The sequence below is a fragment of the Tamandua tetradactyla genome, chromosome 1 (assembly GCF_023851605.1).
Source record: "Tamandua tetradactyla isolate mTamTet1 chromosome 1, mTamTet1.pri, whole genome shotgun sequence".
NCBI lineage: Eukaryota > Metazoa > Chordata > Mammalia > Pilosa > Myrmecophagidae > Tamandua > Tamandua tetradactyla.
This window is the reverse complement of record NC_135327.1, coordinates 181,547,901-181,565,692: the sequence shown is the minus strand read 5'-3', so window position 1 is coordinate 181,565,692 and position 17,792 is coordinate 181,547,901. Positions and strand designations below refer to the sequence as shown.

At 34.8% G+C, this 17,792-nt stretch overlaps 1 protein-coding gene across 1 annotated transcript in view; it reads left to right on the top strand.

The window, feature by feature from the left end:
- Positions 1–17,419, top strand: part of SVOPL (SVOP like) — a 92,937-nt gene extending 75,518 nt beyond the window's left edge. Inside the window, exons 14-15 of the mRNA XM_077144195.1 lie at positions 14,041–14,154; positions 16,987–17,419. Of these exons, the coding sequence (XP_077000310.1) occupies positions 14,041–14,154; positions 16,987–16,998 (126 nt within the window). The 3' untranslated portion in view covers positions 16,999–17,419. The remainder of the gene's footprint in view (positions 1–14,040; positions 14,155–16,986) is intronic.
- Positions 17,420–17,792: the final 373 nt, after the last annotated feature.

The following is a 17,792-nucleotide window of genomic DNA, read 5'->3' as shown; positions in this document are numbered from 1 at the left end:
TCAGTGAGACCATACAGTATTTGTCCTTTAGTTTTTGGCTAGACTCACTCAGCATAATGTTCTCTAGGTCCATCCATGTTATTACATGCTTCATAAGTTTATTCTGTCTTAAAGCTGCTTAATATTCCATCATATGTATATACCACAGTTTGTTTAGCAACTCGTCTGTTGATGGACATTTTGGCTGTTTCCATCTCTTTGCAATTGTAAATAATGCTGCTATAAACATTGGTGTATAGGTTACTTTTTGATTGTTTAATCAGTTACTTAATTTCCCATTTGTTGAACACCTAGACTATTTCAGATGTTTTTCTATTATAAACAACAATAGTGACCATGGTTGTGTTTATATTTTTATCCAGGTATGCAATTATCTTCTTAAGGTAAATTCCTAGAAACTGGGTTGGTGGGTCATGGGGTCTGGTCCTTTTACATTTTAATATACTGTGTTGAAATTCTCTTTGGGAATGCTGTGTGTGAGTCCTGTGGCTTCACATTTGCCAAATGGTTTTGCTGATCTTTTTTATCTTTACCAATGTCACAGGCAACAAATGATACCTCTTTGTTATTATAATTAATATTTCTTTGATTAGGAATGATACTGAGTGTTCTTTTCATATTTCAATTGGGTATTTTACCTTTGGTAGCTTGTCCATTCAGATCCTTGGTCCATATTTTATCAATTCAGTTTTTAAAACATTAATTTGTAAAAGCCCTTCATATATTTAAGGATTTTAACCTTTTTTCTGATACATTGCAAATATTTGCCTCAATTTTCCATAGGTCTTTCATCATTGTTTATGCTTTTTTTTTTTCTTCCCCTGTACAGAAACTTTCATTTCACGGACTCAGCTCTAACACTCTTTTCCTTTATAATTTCTGGGTTTTGTGATCAGGTGTATGAAAATACACATCTGTCTTTTCTTTCACTCTTTCTGTGACCTATTCTTTTGGGGGGGCTGGTGGTGGGAAGGATAGGGAGTTTATCAATTTATTGAAGTATAACATAATATAAAACTGCCCAAATCATAAGTATACAGCTTAATCAATTTTTACAAAGGGGATACATCTGTATAAGTAGCTCCCAGATCAAGAAACCCAAACCCAGAATTCCCTGACGTGCCTTCTTTCAGGCCTCTGGAGTCTGTAAGGGTGGGACCCAAAGCAGGAAACAGCTTCATGATTTCCTAAATGGCAAACTGGTTATCCCAACACAACTTTTTGAACAATCTATTTTTGACTCAGAGATTTGAAATGTTTGACTGATTATGTTCCCACAATTACTTGATCTATTCCTGGCCTCACTATTTTAGTCCATTCATCTGGCTGTTTTTGCCATTATATTCTTTTCATTAATCTGAGATTTATAGCTCATTTTCAAAATGTGCTGTTTGAGCCCAACTTTGTTACTCTTCTTTCTCAAAAAATCCTTTAGAATCATTTAGTTATATTCTGCTTCCCTTGCCTGGATAAATCCTCTTAAGATTCTTTAAATGCATGAATTAATTTAGGAAAAATTTGTTGGTGTTGCTGTTTTTTTACAGTGCTGTCGTCCTGTCTAAGAACAAGATTTATCTTTCCACTTGTTCAATTTTCCTTCTGTGCCTTTTGCTGGCATTTTGTTTTCTTCAAATAGGTCCTGTATTTCTTGTTAAGTTTACTTTAGGCATCTTATGGCTCTTGGTATTGGAAATAGATTATTTTCTTCCATTTATAAGTTCTATTATAACATTTTAACTAGCTTTTTGTATTTAGAAAGGCTATTGATTTTTTTTTTTTACCAGCCAGTTCACTGAACTCATTTCTAATGGTTTTTCATTTGATTCACTTGAGTTTTTCAGGTTTATAATTGTTCTTCTCCTGTGATTTCAGTTTATCCTTTGATGCTAAATTCATCCAGTCAGCATTTTAATGCATTTAAGATTTCAGTTTACAAACTGTAAATGAATTTCATTGACAGCACCCTGTTTTATTCTCTTCTTCCTTGGCAAACTACTTTAAGGAATTCACTATTCTTGTTGTCCACATTTGCTTCCCTCTACTCACTCTTTCACTCTTCCAATCAGGCCATGCCCATCCCTATTCTACTAGCATGATTCTTTCCTATTTATTTATTTGTTTATTTTTTATTAATTTAAAAATTAAAAAATATATAACAAACACAAGCATTATTAACATATGATCATTCCTTTCTATATATATAATCAGTAATTCACAATATCATCACATAGTTGCATATTCATCTCCATGATCATTTTTTAGAACATTTGCATCAATTCAGAAAAAGAAATGCTAAAACAACAGAAAAAATTCATATATACCATACCCCTTACCCCTTCCTTTCATTGATCACTAGCATTTCAATCTACTAAATTTATTTTAACATTTGTTCCCCCTATTATTTATTTTTATTCTGTATGTTTTACTCGTCTGTTGATAAGGTAGATAAAAGGAGCATCAGACACAGGGTTTTCACAATCACACAGTCACTTTGTGAAAGCTATATCATTATACAATCATCTTCGAGAAACATGGCTACTGGAACACAGCTCCACATTTTCAGGCAGTTCCCTCCAGTCTCTCCATTACATCTTGACTAACAAGGTGATATCTACTTAATGCGTAAGAATAACCTCCAGGATAACCTCTCGACTCTGTTTGGAATCTCTCAGCCATTGACACTTTATTTTGTCTCATTTTACTCTTCCCCCTTTTGGTTGAGAAGGTTTTCTCAATCCCTTGATACTAAACCCCAGCTCATTCTAGGGCTTTTCTCAATCCCTTGATGCTGAGTCTCAGCTCATTCTAGGATTTCTGTCCCACGTTGCCAGGAAGTTCCACACCCCTGGCAGTCATGTCCCATGCAGACAGGGGGAGGGTGGTGAGTTTGCTTGTTGTGTTGGCTGGAGAGAGAGGCCACATCTGAGCAACAAAAGAGGTTCTTTTGGGGGTGACTCTAAGGCCTAATTTTCAGTAGGCTTGACCTATCCTTTGTGGGGTTAAGTTTCATATGAACAAACCTCAAGATTGGGGGCTCAGCCTATTGCTTTGGTTGTCCCTACTGCTTGTGAGAATATCAAGAATTCTCCACTTGGGGAAATTGAATTTTTCCCCTTTCTCACCATTCCCCCAAGGGGACTTTGCTAACATGATCCTTGATAAAGAATTCCTAATGGCAACTGATGTTGAACAGCTTTTCATGTGCTTTTGGCTATTTCTATCTGGAGAAATCTCTATTCAAGTGTTTTGCCCATTTTTAAATTGGGTTTGTCTTTTTGTTATAGAGTTGAAGGATTTCTTTATATATTCTGGATACTAAACCCTTTTTAGTATGTGGTTTCAAATATTCTCTCCTATTGATTAGGTTGTCATTTTCCTTTCATGACAAAGTCCTTTGAGGTAACAAAAGTTTTCAGTTTTGTTGAGGTCCCATTTATCTATTTTTTTGTTATTGCTTGCACTTTGGGTGTAAAGTCTAGAAACCATTGCCTTACACAAGGTTCTGAAGGTACTTTCCTACAATTTCTTCTAGGAATTTGATAGTTTTGGCTCTTATATTTAGATCTTGATCCATTTTGAGTTGATTTTTATGTATGATGTGAGGTAGGGGTATTTAAACATACCTGTTTTATTCGTGTTTTAAAATTACTTGCAAAGAACTGTGGAATGTACTCTTGTGTTGTTCTTTGCATTTTCTCTGTACTAGTACTTATTTCCTCTTCAGAGTCTTAAATCCATGCATTTAAATGATTTTCACGTTAATACATCACTAGCTTTTTTTTTTTTCTAAAATAGGGCAGTGCTTTGATACATATATGATATCTATTTGTTACTGGTTTCTGGTTTATTTATCTAGGTTTTCCTTTTTATTAATTTTTTCCATTAGTTTCTTAGTTTCATTAATTTATTTTTAAACTTATTGTTAGATATGTAGTTCATTTTTTTCTTGTTTCTTATTTTATAGCAGTAGGATTACAATTATTTTTAGATGTCTTTCTGAATATGTTTGTGCCATGTTTAACAGGAAAACATCAGTAGTACTACAGCAAAACCAGGGGTAAACAAGAGTTAAGGGGAGGTTTAGATTTTCTATTTGGTGAGGGTGCATTTATTGGTTAGCTTTCTCTTGGAATCAATGAAGTTATCTAAAATAGAGTATTGATGGACTGTTGACTTTGTACATTATACATGATGCCTAAAGAATGGAGATGGCTGAAGGATGCACTGACTGAGAAGTAGATTGGCGAACTTTGGTGTATACACGTGTTTGAATATTTTATGCTGCTACAGAAAGGAATGAAATTGTGAGGCATAACTCACAACTGTGTGTGAATAAACCTGTAGGACATTTGGTGAAGCAAAATAAGCCAAAACAAAAGAGCAAATATTGTATGGTCCCATTTAGAAAATACGCATAAGGAAACAGGGGCCTAGATTGTAAGCTCTTAGAGTAGTCACATTTAGTCTGAAGCAGTAATTGTTATTTTGGATTTCGAGAGGCTGTTTTATATATGTATAAATAAAGATACAGTGGCTGAGAGATTTCAAACAGAGTTAAGAGGTTATCCTGGGGGTTATTCTTATGCATTATATGGATACCCCTTTTTAGTTTGTGGTGTATTAGAGTGAATGGAGCAAAATACCTGAAAATATTGAGGTGTGTTCCAATCGTCTTTTTTTTTTTAAATAGTTTTATTGATAAATCTTTACACATATACATTCCATACCTGGTGTACAATCAATGGCTCACAATATCATCACATATATACATATTTGGTATTCATTGCCATGATCAATTTTTGGAACATTTGCATCACTCTAGAAAAAGAAATAAAAATAAAAAACTCGTACATACCATCCCCTTTACCCCTCCCTCTCATTGACCACTAGTATTTCCATCTACCCAATTTATTTTACCCTGTCCCCCCTATTATTTATTTTTATCTATATTTTTTACTTGTCTGTCCATAACTTGGATAAAATAAGCATCAGACACAAGGTTTTCACAATCACACAGTCGCATTGTAAAAGTTTTATCTTTATAAAGTATCTTCAAGAATTAAGACTACTGGAACACAGCTATGGTGTATACATAAAATGGACTACTGAGTGGCTGCAAGAAGGAATGAAGTTGTGAGGCATGCAACTAGGCATATGTTAAGGACTGTATGTTGAATGAATTTTCAGGAACAAAAAGACAAATATTATCATGCCTCAATCATATAGACTTACTGTAATAAAAACTCAGTAAACTGAAGTTGAGAATGTGGGTCATCAGATTGGGACCTATTGTAAAGGGTCCTAGATTGTAAACTCTTAACAGCAGTTATAGCTATTCAGGAAGTATACGTATTCCAGTAGTCTTTATTCTTGAAGACATTCTAGAAAAAGATACACCTTTATTGTGAAAACCTTATGTGTGATGCTCCTTTTATCCAGCATATGGACAGATGAGTAAAAAAATATGGAGAAAAAATAAATAAATTATAGGGGGATTAAAAGGTAAAATATATTGGGTAGATAGAAATACTAGTGGTCAATGAGAGGGAGGGGTAAGGCATATGGTATGTGTGAGTTTTTCCTTTTTATTTATTTTTCTAGAGTTATAAAAATGTTCTAAAACATGATCATGGTGGTGAATACACAACTATGTGATGATATTATGAGCCACTGATTATACACTATATATGGAATGTATGTGTGTGAAGTTTTGTCAATAAAAACTAAAAAAAAGTCTATTGGATAATTTTTAAGTCAAAGGGTGTACATATTTTAAATTATGGTGGATCTTGTCAAATTTTTGTCATTTAAAAAAATTGATATACTCCCCGATAAAGTAACATATTATATATTTATGTATTATAAACACTTTATTAAAACATATTATGAAACAAGCATCCCTATATCTCCCCACCATCACCAGAAGAGATAGTAAGTTTCAAAATCAGGTGGACAGTAAATTATATCATGACTTAATTTACACTTTTTCATTATTAGTAAGGTTGAGCATCTTTCATTGGTTCATCCATTTGTATTTCCTTTGTAAATTGCTTATGTGATTTGCAGTTTTTCTACTCGCTGCTAGCCTCACATTGTTATACCACAGATATTTTCCCACTGTCTGTGGCCTGCCTCTTGATTTTTCTTTTTTTTTTTTTTTGCATGAGCAGACACTGGGAATCAAACCCAGGTCTCTGGCATGGCAGGCAAGAAATCTGCCTACTGAGCCACAGTGGCCCACCCTGCCTCTTGATTTTATTATCACACTTCTTGGCATACAAAATTGAAAATTTTCAGGTAATCAGTTTATCAGTTTTTTTAAACTTAGGGAGTTCGTATCTTGTATCATGCTTAGAACGACCTTCTTCACTTGCTCATACATATTTCTAAAACATTGAAAGTTTGTTTCCTCTGAAAAATTAAAATCTTTGATCTTTTCACGACTGATTTATGCATAGGCCTGAGGGCAAGGATCTAGCTTTAAAAAACAACAGAACAATGCCTAGCAGATTGTTTCTAAGCCATTAATCATCCTTTCTTCTGTCTCCCCTCAACTGATGGAACATACCCTTATAATAATAAATCCCATTTCTATAGATTCTTAGATCTATTTTGGGACTCATTGTTTTACTGATTACTCTGTTCTGGCCCCAGTACCACATTGCTGGTAACAGTAAAGTATGTTCAATGTCTCTTAGTCTTATATCCTTCCTCAGTTCCCAACCCCACCACTTGTTTTCAGAAGCTTCCTGATTTTTCTTACATATAAATTCTTTTCAATTGACTTTAGAGTCCATTTTCTCTCAAATTGATTCTAAAATCTTACTGGGAGTTTGATTGAGAATTCAATAAATACTGATTACTTTGGCAGGAGCTATGTTTTTACAAACTTGCATTTTTTTCTAAGAACTAAAATAAACTTATTCAGTTTATGTCCCTCAGTAGAGTTAAAATGTTTTTACACATCTTATATTATTAAGTTTATTCATAAGCATTTTATTTTTGCTCCTATTTTGAATAGAATTTTTTCTTTCCCTATTTTATTTATTTATTTATTTCTATTTGAAACCTCTCAGCCACTGAAATTTTATTGTCTGATTTCTTCCTTCCTCCATCTGGTCCAGAAGGCTTTCTCAATCCCATAATGCTGGGTCCCAGCTCATCCCTGGGAGTTATGTTGCAGGTTGCCAGGGAGATTTACACCGCTGGAAGTCATGTCCACATAGGGGGAAGGTCAGTGAGTTCACCTGCAGCGTTGGCTTAGAGAGAGAGTTCACATCTGAGCAACAAAAGAGGTTATCTAGGGTGACTCTTAGGTATAATTATAAGTAGGCTTAGTTTAGCCTTTGCAGGGATAAGTTTTATAGGGGCAAGCCCCAAGATCAAGGGCTCAGCCATTTAAATTGTTTGTCCCCAGTGCTTGCTGTTTCCTTTTTTTTTTTCCTAGCTAGTGATTTGTTTTTGTATACAGAAAAGTTACTGATTTTTGTAGCTATCTTTCTGAATAATTTTATTTCTAATATAGTTGTCATTGATACTCTTGTTTTTTAAACATAATCGTATCTTCAATGAATGATAATTTTGCTTCTTCCCTTCCAATTTATCCATTCTCTTTACTAATTGTATTTATTAGACCAGATTTCCAAAACAAAAGAAAAAACCAAAAACAACAGAAAAAAACCCACTTTTTAAAAAAGTTTTATTTTGAAATAATTATAGGAACATGGGAAGTTGCAAAAATAGTACAGGAAAGTTCTGTTTATTTTCACCCAGTTGCCTCCAATGATTATATTTTGCATATGTGTAGTGCGATAGCAAAACCAGAAAATGGACATTGATACAGTCTACAGACCTTATCAGATTTTATCAGTTTTACATGAATTTGAGAATGTGCCTGTGTGTGTGTGCGGTTCTATGTAATTTTATCACATATATGGATTGGTGTAACCACCATTGAAATCAAGATATGATATTGTTCCATCACAACAAAAATCCATTGTGCTAACCCTTTATAGTCACATTCATTTCCTAATTCCGTAGTCCAGTCCTAACCCTGGCACTCACTAATCTGTTCTCCATCACTTTAATTTTGTCATCTTGAAAAATCATATACATGAAATTATACAATTTTTAACCTTTTGGCATGGATTAGCTTTTTCACTTAGCATGATGCCCTTAAGGTTCATCCGAGTGGTTGGGTCAGTAGTTCTTTTGTATTGCTGAGTAGTATTTTGGGGATGTTCCACAGTTTGTTTAACCATTTTATCCATTGAGGGACTGTATTAGTTAGGGTTCTCTAGAGAAACAGAATCAACAGGGAACACTTGCAAATATAAAATTTATGAAAGTGTCTCACGTGACCGTAAGAACGCAGAGTCCAAAATCTACAGGGCAGGCTGCGAAGCCGATGACTTTGATGGATGGCCTGGATGAACTCCACAGGAGAGGCTCACCAGCCAAAGCAGAAATGGAACCTGTCTCCTCTGAGTCCTCCTTAAAAGGCTTCCCATGATTGCATTTAGCATCACTACTTGCAGAAGACACTCCCCTTTGGCTGATTACAAATGGAATCAGCTGTGGATGTAGCTGACATGATCATGACCTAATCCTATGAAATGTCCTCATTGCAACAGACAGGCCAGCGCTTGCCCAATCAGATGAACAGGTACCACAACTTGGCCAAGTTGACACCTGTCCCTAACCATGACAGGGACATTTGAGTTGTTTCCAATTTTTGACTCTTACAAATAAAGTTGTTCCAAATAAATACTTGTGTACAGATTTTGATGTGAAGAAGAGTTTTTATTTCTCTGGGATAAAAGCCCAGGAATGAGATTGCAGGGTTTTATGCTAAGCATATGTTTAGTTTTTTAAGGTACCATTTTCCAGAGTGTCTATGTGATTTAAAACATAGCCTCTAGTAACATATGAAAGACCCATTTTCTCCATGTTTTCTCACCAGCATTTGGTTTTGTCATACTTTTTATTTTATTTTAGTTCAAATGGGTATATAGTGATATCTCATTGTGGTTTTAATTTGTATTTACCTAATGGCTAATGATGTTGAACATATTTTCATATGCGTATTTGATATCTCTATATCCTCTTTGATGAAATATGTTCATGTCTTTTGCCCATTTTCTAATTGGATTTTTTTAAATTGTTGAGCTTTGAGAGTCCTTTATATAATATAGGTGTGAGTGGGTTCTTGTCAGCTATTTGGTATGCAAATATTTTCTCCTGGACTGTAGTTTGTGCATCCTTTCGGTGTCTTTTGTAGAGCAAAAGTTTTAAATTTTGATGATGTCCAGTATATCAACTTTTTTTTCTTTTATAGATTGAGCTTTTGGTGTATCTAAGAACTCTTTGCAAAGTCCTAGGCCCTAGAGATTTTGTCTTATATTTTCTTCTAAAGTTTTATAGTTTACCATTTTTAATTAAGTTCAGGATCCATTTGACTTAATTTTTGTGTAAGATGTGATGTTTAAGTTGAGGCTCTTCTTCTCTCTCTCTCTTTTTTTTTAAACTGTGGATACCCAGTTGCTCCATGTGCTGGTTTGAAAGGATACATGCCCCCTAAGAAAAGCCATGTTTTAATATAAATCCCATTCATAAAGGTAGAATAATCTCTATTCAATACTGTATATTTGAAGCTGTAATGATATCATCTCTCTGGTTGATGTGATTTAGTCAAGAATGGTTGTTAAACTGGATTAGGGGATGACATGTCTCCACCCATTTGAGTGGGTCTTGATTAGTTTCTAAAGTCCTATAAAAGAGGAAATATTTTGGATTCAGAGAGATTCAGAGAGAGCAACACTACAAAGCAGAGAGTCCACCAGCCAGCGACCTTTGGAGATGAAGAAGGAAGACACCTCCCCGGGGAGCTTCATGAAATAGGAAGCCAGGAGAGAAAGCGAGCAGATGACACCGTGTTCACCATGTGCCCTTCCAGCTGAGAGAGAAACCCTGACTGTGTTCGCCATGTGCCTTCTCACTTGAGAGAGAAACCCTGAACTTCATCGGCCTTCTTGAACCTATGTATCTTTCCCTAGATGCCTTTGATTGGACTTTTCTTTAGACTTGTTTTAATTGGGACATTTTCTCGGCCTTAGAACTGTAAACTAGCAACTCATTGAATTCCCCTTTTTAAAAGCCATTCCATTTCTGGTACATTGCATTCCAGCAGCTAGCAAACTAGAACACTCCAGTACCATTTGTTCATTGCGCCATTGAATTGCTTTTGCACCTTTCTCTAAAATCACCTCGCATTACTTGTGTGAGTCGATTTCTGGGTTCCTCTTCTGTTCCATTAATCTGTGTGACTCTCCCTCTGCTAATACGACACTGCTGATTAACGTAGCTATATAATAGATCTTCAAATAAAGTGAATCATCTCATGTTATTCCTCTTCAAAATTGTTTTGGCTTTTGCCTTTTCATATAAATTTTAGGACAGGCTTCTCTTTATCTATACATTCTTTTGCTGGTGTTTTATATAGGAATTAAAATAAACATTCAGATCTGTTTGGGAGAATTGACATTTTTACTATATTGGGTCAGCCAGTCCTTCATGAACACAATATCTCTCCAAGTATTTGATCTCTTTGATATTTTTCATCAGCCTAAAAGTCCTTTAACTATTTTGTTAGATTTATACCTGAGTATTTTTTTTGAGTGATTGTAAATGGTATTGTTTTTATTTTCAGATTCTACTTGTTCACTGCTAGTTTACAGAAACACAATATTGTGTTGGTTAAGACTTCCAATACATGTTGAATATGAATGGTGAGAGCAGATATCTTGCCTTTTTCCTGATCTTTGGGGGGAAGCACTCAGTCTTTCACCATTAATTTATGGTGTTAGCTGTAGGTTTTTAGTAGATGGTCTTTATCAAGTTAAGGGAGTTCCCCTCTATCCATAGTTTGCTGAGAGTTATTATCATGAAGGAGAGTTGAATTTTGTGAAATGCTTTTCTGACTCAGATAATATGATAATGCTTTTTTCTTCTTTAGCTTGCTAATATGGTAGATTACATTAATTGATTTTTGAGTTTTAAACTAGCCTTGCATTCCTGGAGTAACTCCACTTCATCATGGTGTACAACTCTATTTTTATATGTTGTTGGAATTTATTTGCTAATTTTTTTTGAGGATGTATTAGTGAGGACTATTTTCTATAGTCTTTCTTTTTTTGACTTGTTTTATATCAGGGTAATGCTGACCTCATGAAATGAGTTAGGATGGGTTTCTTCTTTTATTTTTTGGAAAAGATTATATAATGTTGGTATTAATCCTTCTTTAAATGTTTAGTAGAATTCTCCAGGGAAACCCCTCTTGGCCTGGAGATTTCTTTTCTGGTAGTTTTAAAACTATGAATTAAATTTGTTAGTTACAGAGTTTTTTCAAATTATATATTTTTTTGAGCAAATTGTGGAAGTTTCTACCTTTTGAGGAATTTGTTATTGAATTTATATGTGCAGGGTTGTTTGAATTTCTCCTTTATCACCCTTTTAATGTCTATGGGTTCTTTAGCAATATCCTATTTCATTCCTGATATAATTTGTGCCTTTTTTCTTTTTTTAGTCTAGCTAGAATTTTATCAGTTTTATGGATATTTTCAAATAACAAGCTTTTTATTTATTGATTTCTCTGTTGTTTTCCATTTTATTAATTTCTGCTCTTTTCTTTGTTTTCTTCTATCTGCTTTCTTCATATTGCTGTTCTTTTTCTAGTTTCTTAAGATGGTAGTTTAGGTTTTTGATCTGAGATTCTTCTCTTTTCTTTGTAAGCTTTCAGTGCTATAGATTCCCCTCTTAGTACTGCTTTAGCTGTATGCCACAATTTTGTTATGTTGCATTTTCATTCTATTCAATGTATTTTTAACAATTTTTTCTTCAAATATCTTTTTGACCCATGGATTATTTAGAGTTGTTGAGAGATTTTGTTGTTATCTTCCTATTGTTTCTATTTTGACTCCATTTTTGTCAGAAAACACTGTTTAATATCAGTTCTTTAAAATTTGTTGCGGTTCATTTTATGGCTCTAGATATGGTCTGTCTTGCTGAATATTCTATGGATATTTGAAAAGTATGTATATTCTGCTGTTGTTAAATGGATGTCAGTTATTATATCAATTATATCCTGTTGGCTGATGGCATTGTTAAGTTCTTCTATTTCTCTGAGGTTTTATCTAGTAATTCTAACAATTTTGGGGAGATCGGTGTTGAACTCTTCAACCATATGTGAATTTATCTATTTCTCCTTTCATTTCTATCAGTTTTTGCTTAATGTATTTTGAAGCTCTTTTGTTTGGTGCATAAAACTTGAATATTGCTATGTTGTGTTGGTGGATGACTTTTTTTTTCATCATCATGTAATATCTTCTTTGTCTTTGGTCTGGGCAGCTTTTTAAATGTAGAGACGATCTCTTTCCTTTTAATACAGCAAATCTGGATTAGGACATGGGAATCTGCATTTTAATACTATTGTTTAAAGATGATTGTTATAATTGGGTATAATTCAGTATTTTTGTTTTCAACAATAGAGCTTGATGTTGGTTAACTGAGGCAGGATTTTACCCAGTAACAACTACTGGATTGCTAGAATCCTGGTATGAAGCAGAGCCTTGTATCTCTATAGGAATGTAAGAAAGACTAAGCAGCTGCTCTCTTCTATGGCCATGGCTGGTAGCACAGTTATGTGACCAAACTCAACCTCTCAGGGTCTCACACCCCAAACTGTGAATCTTGGGCAAAGGTTATGAAATAGGGATAGTTTAGAATTCATTTTAGTAGTGGCCTGAATTTTGGTGTCCAATATCAGAGGTGCTAGCAATAGCAGAAACTAGTAATGTGGCTAAATCATGGCATGTGGTTGTGGTTTCAATTGTCTAACCTTTTTTTGATTTCTACCCCTTTTATGAGCCTGGTTCTCCAGACTTCTGGCAGCAAGCATATATGCAGTTATACAAACTCCTGCTTGGAGAAATTTATAATTTATTTCAGGAGCCAAAATCAGAGAATAGTACCAATCACTTGCCAATTCAACTACAAAGTAGTTAGTAAGGTTAATATGATGGGATCTACTTATGACATTTCATTATTTACTGGTTTGGAAGACGGCCAGCTTTATATACAGGGTTTGAGCTTCTTTATTGTGTATTTTAGAGGAATCCAAGTGGTTATAGCAGCATTAGGTTGTATGTCAGGGATCTGTATGTGGTTGTGGAAAAGTAGTCATTTGTAAAGTGAGAAGCTTGCATTATACCAGTGAATTCTGAGATCTCTTCAAATTGCAATATTCTGTGACTCCAGATTTGCTGTTCCTTAATTGCATCATGGTTAACTGTTCTCACGAGATTAGTTGACAATTCTTGATGGCTATTTGCCTTCTTTGGAACAGCAATAGGGAAACCAAAGAGTGAGATGGAGTGTTCAAATTAACTGAGATCAGGGTGAGAAGTGCAAGGTGCCCCAAAGGATGTAAATCAATTTGTAGAAAGCAATTCTTACTGTGGAAAAATGGATACCAAACAGAAGACACTGATTTATTATGCTTTAGGAACAGAGACCAGAAACATTACTGTTTTTTTCAGAGGCCCCCCAAAATTTTCTCTTGGTTGGTCCTGTCAGGACTGAAGTGGAGAATGTGTGATGGAGGGGCCAAAGCATGAAATGAGAGAGTAGAAGTTATACAAGCTGAATTGGTAAGGGAGCCAGGGTGGGAAAACAGCAGGTCTCCCATTTTCTCCAGACACTGTAATATGCTCTGGGAGATGTCTAATGGGTGGACTTAAAGTTGAGAAGTTAGTGCATGTTAATGTCAGTCCCCAGTTTATGGAGTTATTGCATAAAATACCTACACCAGGTTGACCCAAAGAAATACTAGATCTACAGTGCAGGAATACGCAACTCACATAATGGCTACAAAGGGGGCATCATTTATTTGGTGAAGTCGATCTTTATTTTCCTTTGACATAAAGGATCAGATTAGAGGTGGCTTGGATTATAACGGTTTGCTTCATTTTCTTTGATTTGCAGGTTCTTATGAGTGCATCATTCCTGGGGGCTCTGTGTCTTTTCTCATCTGTCTGTGTTGTGTGTGCCATTTCTGCATTTACTCTCCCTATTGAGACCAGAGGACGGGCCTTACAGGTAAGTGTGTATTAAACTACCACTTTTTTGATCAAAGAAAATGAACTTGTTATTACAGGCACCCCCTTTTTAAGCAGATATGATATCCAAGTGTGTACTAACAGAATGTTATCTTTGTTTAATGGACCATGATGGTTTTCCCACTGGGTTACACAGTTTGCTCTGCATATAGCTTTGAGTAGCACTGAAATTAAAATGACCAATAATTCACTTTATTTTCATGGGGTGCATGGGCTGGGAACTGAACCTGGGTTTCCTGCATGGCAGGTGAGTGTTCTACCACTGTACCACCAATACACCCTAATAATTCACTTTTAATTGTTAAAATAAAAACTCAAGCACATTTTTTTTAAGATCTCAGAGAGATTTATTGATTTGGGGAAACTCCAGTGGCCACGAGGTAGAGAGAGCTCTACTGAGCAAAGACAGAAATGGATTTTTATAGGCAGAATAATCAAGTACATTGGTGAGAGAACTTTTATTGGTTAGTGCAAAATACATTTCCTAGAATGGTTTGTGCAGGTGGCTGCTTAGGAATGAGGAAATTAGATGGCGATAACTGATTGGCTATATTTAAATTTGGTTTTCTGGGTGAGCTGGGTATTACAGGAAATAGAACTATTTTAGGTTTTGGGTTTTGATGAGGTGGCACTTACATAGGCACCTCCATGTTGGGCCTGTTAAATTTTACTAATCACAAAAGTATCCCTAATGCAAAACTTGTAGCTTGAATAACAGAAATGAGGATGAATAGCAGTTGCTGAGGCTTCAGCATCCAACCCTTTCCATTCTTCTATTTGCTTTAGGTCTTCTACTTTGCTACAAAGCTAAAGGTAACTGGGGAGTGGAAAAATTTATTTTTGTTGTCTTTTAGATCACATGGTCTTTACAAACCGGTCCAGGCCTTCTTCCCCCTAGTAAAATCAGCTGCCTGTGTTAAGAGCTAAACTGAAAGCTTTAGTGCTGCACTAGTTGTCATCCCATGCTGCTAAAAGCTGCTAGACACTGACTCTATACTTCATTTAGCAAAGTACATGAAAAAGGGTACCAAATTATAAGGTATGCTTCCAGGGACAAAATTGTAAAAAAGAGGGTATCTACCAGCCCTTTGCTCTTATTCTTAGATTCAGTGAAAAATGGTCGTCTCAAAATACAGTTACTACCTCTGATGTTTTCTACTTTACGAAATGCAAGCCTTGTGTTCATGTGCAAGGGTGTGCATGTGCGTGGTAGGGGTGGTGGTGGTTGTGGTTAGTTAGGTTGACCCTGAGCTGCTGCCTCTAAGTGGGCAGCAGGCTTCTATGGCTAAGATTGCCCGCTCCCCCATGTCCTACCCATAGTAGACTATACACACGTTAATTTGTCTTGGCATAGATGTATTTTGTTGTCTGTGAGTAGGTAAAGATTAAGAAGGCACTACTGAGTAAACAAAAAGAAAGGCTTACATCATGGTCTTGATTTTTTCTCCTTTAGATCCAAGATGTGCTATTTTATTTTTTTCCTAACTTGTTTTAACTTTAAGGTATTATACATTTTAATCATAGATTAGACCTGTCATATAATTATGAATTTATGGTTTTATTTAGGTCCTTTATTTGGAAAGATGACCCATTCATAGAATGCTTAAAGCCAGAGACTATATTGGATGATACATATGCCTTCCTTTAAACGAGGGATAGATTATCACACCCTTGACATAAATGAGTAACTTGTATAAACGGACACGTCAGTAAATAATGGGACTGGGATTTAAACAAGGCTGCTAAATTAAGTGATGTTAAATCTTATGCTAATTTTCCATGAAAAATTTCATGCTAATGTTACTTTTTAAGTAGTTTTACAAACAATACACATAAGAAACCTGCCATCTAATGCGCTCTATGGAATTCCAGATATCATATCCCCTTAAAAAGAACTAGGTTTTAGTCCAGTGGTGAAATCATTTTGCATATCTGCATTATCTTTTTTTTGCATGGGCAGGCACCAGGAGTTGAACCTGGGTCTCTGGCATGGTAGGCAAGAAATCTGCCGCTGAGCCACCATTGCACTGCCCTGCATTACTTTTTAAATATCAGTTTCTTACAACTTTAATATGGAATTCAATAAATACAATTGAATGGGCACATAGCCCTTGGTGGCTTTGCTATCCAATAGCTACGTGCCTTTGGGAAATTTTTAAAAATTACTTTGTCCTGTTTTTTTTTGAAATTATTTTACTAGACTATTCCTAAAAACCTGTTCTCACTCTAAAATGCTATGAATCTCAAGAATGACAAGGTAGCAGTAAGATAGTAAAAACATAGATTTAAAATTCTTGGGTTGAACTGAGTCTCAGCATGAGTTATTTCTAATTTGCAAAAAAGGTTTAACCTATGTACCTTAGTGTTGTGACGACTTAAGATATGACACAAAGCTTAGAGATTTTGAGTATGCCAAATATTTTTACTTCTTTCCAACAACACACACAGCATCCCAGTAATTTGATTCCACTTGGTCAAGTTTATTGGTAATATTAACTCCAGTTAAGAACTACTCTAAGAAATTCATTCATTTCAATTAGTGTGGTAAACTAAAATTCCAATAAAAGCTTGAAGATGTCCATAATGCAATATGCAATACATTTTTCTACATAACTGTATTGCACTAGAATAACTGAAATATAAAGCTAGCATTGCATTTTCAGGTATACAAAGATAAATGCTAGCATTCAATTCCTTGCAAATTTATCCAAGGACTTAGGGTTTCTTGCTAGTTTCTAGGGTCAGACAGCTAAGTATGAATGGAGAATACTTTTTCTAAAAATTACTGATTAATTAAATCTTTTTTTTCCAGCAAATTAAATGAAGAGCTGCAAGAGCCATGTCTACAAAGAAAGATACAGCTTAGTTTTCACAAAGAGCTTCACATTTTAAAAAACTCAATTCTACTTCTGTATGCTACTAGGTAATTAAGGAACTGATTATGTATTTTTTAAAATAAGGCACATTTGGGGATAGGCCGGGTTAATTGTACATTGAGCTCTTCCTTGGAAGATAATATAGAAAGAACTTTTACAAAATAGGCTTTAATATTGGAAAAGTATGTGGGAGAAGGTGGCACTTATCCCTTGACATCATCTATTCATCTTTATATGAATAAATACTAAATCTCAGACAAAATGCATATATATATGGATATTCTCTCATAAAGTTTGTAGCTAAAGTTGGGCTGAAATTTTGTAGCCAAGTAAAGAAATAATATCATCAAGGCTTTCAAACAACTAGAATAGTCATTAAGTAAATTAAAATTAAGATATTTAAGTTGTGGCCTCCAGTTTATTAATCATAATTTCTTACTAGTAAAATAGGCTTAAATTAACATGAGCTTTGTATATATAGTCACTAAGAAGTTGGAAATAAATTTTTCTAAGCATTCTCTATTTCAATTCCAATTTCATTATTTAATGAGGGAAATCTTTCATTCATTTCATGGGACAGAGACTGAAGAACACAGCAAGCTTTCCTACATCATGCAATTTATATGTTGTTAGCAACTGCTACAGGCCTAATGTCTCACCCTTTTGTATACCACACTCCACTAGAGTGTGCTGGGGAAGGAAACGCCTAGTGCTTTTAAGGTTATTATTTTTTATTGCTGTT